This window comes from Alosa pseudoharengus, unplaced genomic scaffold, assembly GCF_046254945.1.
Source record: "Alosa pseudoharengus isolate Yale_2024_CS ecotype anadromous, Long Island Sound unplaced genomic scaffold, YU_APseudo_1.1 YU_APseudo_1.1_scf_7, whole genome shotgun sequence".
NCBI classification, from domain to species: Eukaryota; Metazoa; Chordata; class Actinopteri; order Clupeiformes; family Clupeidae; genus Alosa; species Alosa pseudoharengus.
Window position 1 is genome coordinate 6,016,399 of NW_027468859.1, and position 8,222 is coordinate 6,024,620.

The 8,222-nt window shown below is 46.1% G+C and overlaps 1 protein-coding gene across 1 annotated transcript in view; it reads left to right on the forward strand.

The window, feature by feature from the left end:
- The window catches only part of LOC143110007 (MAM domain-containing glycosylphosphatidylinositol anchor protein 2), a 203,066-nt gene that overhangs the window by 124,952 nt on the left and 69,892 nt on the right, over window positions 1-8,222 (forward strand). The window contains exon 7 of the mRNA XM_076272827.1: window positions 3,679-4,008. Coding sequence (XP_076128942.1) covers window positions 3,679-4,008 — 330 coding nt within the window. The remainder of the gene's footprint in view (window positions 1-3,678; window positions 4,009-8,222) is intronic.

Genomic DNA, 8,222 nt, shown 5'->3' on the forward strand with positions numbered 1-8,222 from the left:
AAATGGTAAATGTAATCAATATAATTTCAGTTGAATATAAAAGTAAACTCACATAGTCTACAGTAACAAAGTAAAATACCAAAGTAGCAAACAGTAACAAAGGAAACATAACCAATTCACAGAGGTAAACTTAACAAGTTAACAAGTTAGAGATTTCAGAGGTAACCATCAGAGTAGTTGCTCTGGTGGATTTGAGTTTTGCTGTATGCTAATTAGTTTAGCTTGTCCTCCTGTGTAGTGGAGGAAAGTCCTTTGATCAAAACACAAGCAGATTATAATTTCTCCTTTGACACAAATCTTAGAGTTCAGATATTTTCCTGTGGTCCCAGGTAGACCCAGGATTGAAATTAGCTCTCAACAGGGTGTCGAGATAGGAGGCCAAATGGCCACCAGAGCGGGGCTGTTGAGAATCTTGGCCATGGCCTGGCCGCTAAGACAGAGATAGAGAGCAACAAGTACCCACACAGATGTAAATTGACTGCAAAAGGCATTCTTATTGATAATGACTGACTGACTATTATTGTGTTACATGCTCCAAATGTAAAGCACTTTGAGCTGCATTCTGTGTACAGTATGAAAGGTGCTATACAAATAAAGCTTATTATTATTATTATTATTATTCTTTAGAAATGCAAAAGGTTTAGCTAAAAGGCTGGTCCTCACCTTTTTCCTTGCCTACAGTTTGAATTTTTAAAAGACCAGTTATATGGTCTCTTGCAAACACGTCCCTGCAATCCAAGAACCTGACAAAGAGCGTGTCATGACTGAAATGACCGTCCTTCCAGCTGATTGTTCTGTGGTCACTCAGCAGCCCATTAGCAGGGACAGAGACAGAAATAGGTGTTGACCTCTGTGTGAAAAGCATCAGTGCGCTAGCCTGCACTGCAGAGGATTGACAGTTGCTCTCACCTTGTCCTTGATATGCTGCAGAGAGAGCTCACAAAAGCCACACGCTCGTTCTATGCACAAAAACACAGGTCGCTTTCCACACCAACGTCAGATTGGTCCGATAAAACCTTGAGGTTGCACAGAAAAGACTGTTGACTAGATTAACAAAAACATGGACTGCAGCAAAGTCAGGAAAAGGACATATCTTTTTGCCACCATTAATGTGCTGTCTTCTAGGTCAGCCTGTGGCTGAACAGAGAGGCAGTTAAAATGGATGCCTTATCTGAGCAGCGAGTGGCTTTGGATAAAAGTCTTAGCTAAACGGATGAATGTAAATGTGTGTGCGCCTGGTGGATTATGTATGTTCTAATAAGCTCCGTATGGTGTTTGTCCTTTGCATTGACTTGTCAAAGTCGTGATGCAGTGTACATTTTCTTAACCAGCCAGACCCGTGCTTCTTCCTGTGCCTGCATCGTCACTCTCTGATGGTAAAATTAATTGGTAATTGGACTGCATTTGTAGATTTTCTAGTGCTTCACAATTTCATGCCTCACAGTCACCCATTCACACACTCACACACTCACTCACACACACACACACACACACACACATACACACACACACACACACACACACACACACACACACACACACACCGGTGGCGGAGGCTGCCATACAAGGTGCCAACCTGCACATCGGGAGCAGTTTGGGGCTTAGTATTTAGCTCATGGTCATGAGGAGCCAGGCTCAAACCAGCAACGTACAGGTTGCCCAACCACTCCTCTACCACCGGTGTACGTTTCTGGATGGTGCCTCACCTTGGCTTTGGCCTGGTCTTGATCTGGCCCTGGTCCCTTAGACAATCTGACTAAGGGATGTGGCTAATTTCTGATGTTTGAAAAGGTCACAAAAGGGCACCTGACATGAGGCTTTTCTGCATGCCACCTGTGAAGGTAATGAAGGGTAAGGCATGACCAAACAGCAGCCGGATCAGGGCCGGATCAGAGCCACATCAGGGCCAGTTCTGCTGCTGAGTTAGAGGCCTTGTTCTCCATCACGGTAGAGTGCCCACAGTGGCTGAGATGTCTGCTGACATGTGCACAGCCACAGCACTAGCTGCTCCAACGACGGTGCAGGAACACTGTAGAACACGTCACAGTGAATCTGGAGGAACAGTGTAGAACATGTCCCAGTGACTGTGGAAGAACACTGTAGAACATGTCCCAGTGACTGTGCAGGAACAGTGTAGAACACGTCCCAGTTGTGGGGACAGCCGTGGCCTACTGGTTAGCGCTTTCGGACTTGTAACCGGAGAGTTGCCAGTTCGAACCCTGACCAGTAGGCACGGCTGAAGTGCCCTTGAGCAAGGCACCTAACCCCTCACTGCTCCCCGAGCGCCGCTGCTTTTGCAGGCAGCTCACTTCTATAGCTACTTATATCACCTATATACTTATACTATACAGTGACTGTGGAAGAACACTGTAGAACATGTCCCAGTGACTGTGCAGGAACAGTGTAGAACGCGTCCCAGTGACTGTGGCCTAAAGCAAGCGTGTGTGGGACGTCTGTTGTTAAGTACTGTACATGTTCCTTTGGCCAATATGTCCTTTGGTGCAGTCGTGACATACCACGGAATCTCCCAGGGGCTGATGGGAGTTCTCTGTCTGTGTCTGTTTTCTCCCTCCTTGTCTCCTTCCCTCCTTCTCTCCCACCCTCCATCCCTCGCTTTAATCTGATTATGAGTCACCACGCCACAGGTTTTCAATTTCTCTCTCTCCTTTTCATTCCAGCCGCGCGGCTCCATTTGCAAATAGATAAAAGCACCTCATTTGTTTTTTGTTTTTTTTATCTGCGCTTTGCTGGGGTTTGTCTTCTTTCGGCGGCTCGTTTGTCGGCCGTGATGGAAATACGGCCTGCCTGTCAGAGGGGAGACGTAACATTATCCATGAATGAGGGAAGATTGTGCGCTGCACTGCTACTGCGATGCTCCGGCGCTGTTTAAGTAGAAAGGTTGACAGAGACAGAGCTGCGTGGTTCTGCCCTGCGCATCAGCAGGAAAAGCACTTTGCTCTTTAAATGAAACTGATGCACAACAAAGTTGTGTAATAAATTGAATCAAGAGCATATCTAAATGAAAGCGATCTCTGTCACTGCGATGCGGCAGCAGATTATTTATTGCCATAAATTGCCTTGTGCTTCGCTTAATGCTCTGCCTCATAAAGCATTCTCATAAAAGGCTCATTCAGAAGGAATCAGTTGTGGTGCAACAATTAAATTATGTCTAAATTGAAAGCCTGATTGTTCTGTATCAGTTCAACCTTATTCATCATTTTAACGATGCGTTCAATCTGTCCTTCTCATTTCTCTCTGCACAGTTGCCTTTGTGTGTGTGTGTGTGTGTGTGTGTGTGTGTGTGTGCGTGTGTGTGTGTGTGTGCGTGGCATTGTAATGATACCATGACAAAAGTGTGTGAACTTAAATCTTGTTCTTTCTGACCTGTCTGTGTACATAAGAATCTTTTTAAGGATTTATCTCACATGTTACTATGACAATGGTATTTCAACATAGTGTTTTTTTCTGTTTCTCTGTTGTCAGTTTGTGTGAATAGAGATCTTTCTGAGGTGTTATGCCTTATAGCATTACTGTGATAAAGATTTTCAAACATGCTTTATCTTGATATTTTCATACCCTTTATTTGACATTTAATGGTTCCCGCCCTGCACCCTCTCTCTCTCTGCCTTTCTTTCTCTCTTCTTCTTCTTGATCTCTCTATCCCTCTCTCCTCCATAGCGCTAAAGAAAGGTCGTTTCTGGATCACGCCCGACCCGTACCACAACGACGACAACATCCAGATCGGCCGCGAGGTGAAGATTTCGTGCCAGGTGGAAGCCACCCCTCCCGAGGAGCTGGTGTTTGGTTGGCTGAAAAACGGACGTACGCTACGCAGCTCTGAGCGCATGGTAATCACGCAGACTGACCCTGACATCTCGCCGGGGACCACCAACCTGGACATCATTGACCTGAAGTTCACCGACTTTGGCACATACACGTGCGTTGCCTCGCTCAAGCATGGCACTATCCCCGAGATCAGCATCGACGTCAACATCTCCTCCACCACTGGTGAGTCTCACACACGTCACGGCAGCAAGACACACACCGGAACTCACACACACACACACACACACATGCAGAGCAGTGCCTGCCTTACACACATATATTGTTGAGCTATAGGCTATTCCATTAGTCATAGAAATGAGTTGATAAAATCAGTCTACAAAAATGAGATTGGAATTAGTATATATAGTGCAACTGGAAAGTTTTCAGACCCTTCAGATTTTGTTGTGTTCCTCTCTGGATGAAATTAATTTTTATTTCTTATCAATCTACACACAATACTCCAATACTCCGCAAAAAAGCAGATGTATGGAGTGTTAATTTATAAAAAATAAAGGACTGAAATATCCAATTTACACAAGTATCCAGACCATGTGTTATGTCGCTTGCAATGAGCTCTGGTGCATCCTACTTCTATCAATGGTCCTTGAGATGCTTCCATCACTTGATTGGAGTCCACCTAAATAAATACATTGGACATTATTAAGAGAGGCACACATCTGGGGAAGGATACAAGACAATTTCTGTAGCATTGAAAGTGCCCAAGAGCAGAGTAGACTCCATCATTCTCAAATGGAAAAGATTTGGAACAACCAAAAGTCTTTTTAGATCTGGCCGGCCAGCCAAATTGAGTAATTGGGGACGAAGGGCCTTGGTCAGACAGATAAACCAAGGGCGCAATGGTCAATGAGATGAGATCCAGAGTATTTGAGTATTGTGTGTACATTAACAATAATAAAAATTTAATCAGTTTCAAGGCCTAATCTAAAGACAAACTAACTAAATCTAAAGAAACACAACAATGAAATGTGGAAAGCTTGAAAGGTTCTGAAAACTATTTATATCTGTATAAGTTCTAGCGTTACCCTAAAGTCCAGCAAGGTCTTCCTACAGTATGTGATCAGCACATGTTTGGGTCAATCAATATGCTTCCATCTACAGTGTGCTGTCCCCATGCAGTATCATGTCAGCCATCTCAGACCAGACGAAAGAAGACCCAGATCGATGGCGGGGGAATTCAGTGAATGACCGTGTGTGTTTGTGTGTGTGTGTGTGGAAGGGATTCTTCCGGTCCTGGAGAAGAGGCTGGAAGTGCTGCCAGAAAACCAGGGTATTCCTGTCTGTTCTCCGAGTCAATCAGCAGAACAGAGATGTGCACTTACTTGAGTTTGCTGGGTAAAACTGTGGAATGGTGAATACTTCCTCAGACTGAGTAGAACTGAGGAACAACATTCTGAGAAAAGCAATGTCTGCTTACTCAGGGTGAGTAGAACAGGAACTGCGTTCTGAAAACAGCAATGTGTGCTTACTCAGAGTGAGTAGAACAGCATTCTGGGAACAGTGATATGTACCTACTCAGAGTGAGTAGAACAGTTGAACAGCACTCTGAGAACAGCGATGTGAGCTTACTCAAAGTGAGTAGAACAGATGAACAGCACTCTGAGAACAGTAATGTGAGCTTACTCAGAGTGAGTAGAACAGATGAACAGCACTCTGAGAACAGTAATGTGAGCTTACTCAGAGTGAGTAGAACAGATGAACAGCACTCTGAGAACAGCAATGTGAGCTTACTCAGAGTGAGTAGAACAGATGAACAGCACTCTGAGAACAGTAATGTGAGCTTACTCAGAGTGAGTAGAACAGATGAACAGCACTCTGAGAACAGTAATGTGAGCTTACTCAGAGTGAGTAGAACAGATGAACAGCACTCTGAGAACAGTAATGTGAGCTTACTCAGAGTGAGTAGAACAGATGAACAGCACTCTGAGAACAGTAATGTGAGCTTACTCAGAGTGAGTAGAACAGATGAACAGCACTCTGAGAACAGTAATGTGAGCTTACTCAGAGTGAGTAGAACAGATGAACAGCACTCTGAGAACAGTAATGTGAGCTTACTCAGAGTGAGTAGAACAGATGAACAGCACTCTGAGAACAGTAATGTGAGCTTACTCAGACTGTGCTCTCAGGTGGGGCAGAAGCACAGTGACGCGGGGCTTATCATGTAGGAATCTAAGGAGGAGGCTCAAAAGCATTCAGCATCTTATCCTCCCCTGTCATCCTAACACCTGGACATCAACTAATTAACGTTAGTCACTTGTTAGGACTTTCAGCCATTTGTATTCCTGTCATTGGTTTCCCAGCCTGATCACAGCACACAGCAGAGAGTTTGGCAAAGAAGTGTGGTGACTATGCCCGCAGGTCTGTTTTTCCCCAGATTTGCCAAGTAGCCACCTGAGGAAAGTTGTTTGTGTTGGCTTCCTGATGGCCACACCCATGAAAACACCAGCTGTCTCGGAGCTGGGAGGTGATGTGTGACGCCAGATCGGCGCCACGTTTGCCATTCTACATGAAAGCGGCGCTGACGACCTCGGAGCGTAATTAGCATGAGCTAGTCCTTTGATAATCCCCCGTCCTGTGTGGCAAAGGGATCAATCACACCTGGTGTGTGTGTGTGTGTGTGTGTTTGTGTGTGTGTGTGAATGCGTGTGGTAGCCGGCTTCATTATCCTCCCAGCATCGCCTGCTTTTGTCTGGAGTGTGTTTGTGTGTGTGTGTGTGTGTGTGAGAGATGCTCACTAGCATGAAATATGGTATGAGTGTGTGTAAGGGTGTGATGCTTGCTAGCATGTGGTGTGTGTGAGAGAGTGTGACACGCTTTAGCGTTGAGAGTGGATGTCACACACAGAGTTGACGCAGCCCATCAGAAAGTCGGATGTAGAGGCCTGTCAGTTGGTAGACAGGAGAGTGGACTCTGTGGAAACTTGTTGTTCTAGGGATAGCTGGGAGGACTATCTATCTCTCTCTCTCTCACACACACACACACACACACACACACACACACACACACACACCCTCTCTCCCCTTCTCAGTGCTTCTATTCTATAGGAAGTAGCCAATGAGATTCAAGCTCCTCGGCTTCGGGAGTGTCAGGTGGTCACACACACTCTGTCAGTACTCACTCACATGCTCTGTCAGTACTCACTCACATGCTCTGTCAGTACTCACTCACAAGCTCTGTCAGTACTCACTCACAAGCTCTGTCAGTACTCAAACACACACTCTGTCAGTACTCCCTCACACACTCTCTGACTCACGCACTCACTCACCCCCGACACTCCCTCACACACTCAGACTCACCTTCTCAGCCCATGTGCCCATCCCAACCGAGTTTGATATAGCCAATTATGACTTGCTCATTAGCCCCAGCTCTCTCTCTCTCTCTCTCTCTCTCTCTCTCTCTCTCTCTCTCTCTCTCTCTCTCTCTCTCTCTCTCCTTCAGATAGCGCAGCAGTATGTGTTATTCATGAGGCTGGTCCTGTGGAGGAGTGCACAGATTTCCCTCAGTGATTCCGGCAGGATTAAGGGAACCACAAATTGAAGCAAGTTGGGTTGGGGCTAGGGGGCATGTGTGTACGTGTGCGTGTGTGTGTGTGTGTGTGTGCGTGTGTGTGTGTGTGTGTGTGTGTGTGTGTGTGTGTAAGGACCTTCGTTTTCATGGGGGAGGTAAAAATGTGATCAATCTCCATTTTGCACTAGACTTTAAATGAAGAGCAGGTGCATGTGTGTGTGTGTCTGTGTCTGTGAGTGTGTGTCTGTGTGTGTGTGTGTGTGTCGGAAAGAGAGAGAGAGAGAGAGAAGGAAAAAGAGACACAATGCCTCTATGCAGCTCCAGGCAATTAATCTGTGCATTAGTCAGAACATTTAAAGGCTCTTACTAAGGTAGAGCTATGGAGAGAGGGAGGAAAGAGAGTGCGAGGGAATAATGGAGAAAGAGAGAGAATAAGAGAGAGTAAGAGAGAGGGAGAGAAGAGAGAGCGAATGAGAGAGAGACAGAGGGACAGAGAGAGGGATATAGAGGGAGTAAAAGAGAGGGAGAGAGAGAGGGATATAGAGGGAGAGAGGGGTCGAGGGAGCAGCAGCCTAGATAATGTCTGCGGTCTGCTCTCTATCAGGCTGACGTCCCTTTTGTCCTTTGCAGTGACTCCAGCATTTATCAGGGCCTAATCGAAACTATTAGTTTGCCAGTGTTGGAGTTAAAGCCCAATTCATCAGCGCCGGGAATGGAGTCCCTGGTGCCCGCTGGGAGCGGACCAGGCACCGGGCCAGACATGAGGCCCTGGAGGGCTCACGCATCCCATCAGCCACCAGGGCTGGAGTCCGCTGCTGCTCCTGCTTCTACTTAGCCTGGTGTACTTGGCAGTCTGTGTGTGTGTGTGTGTG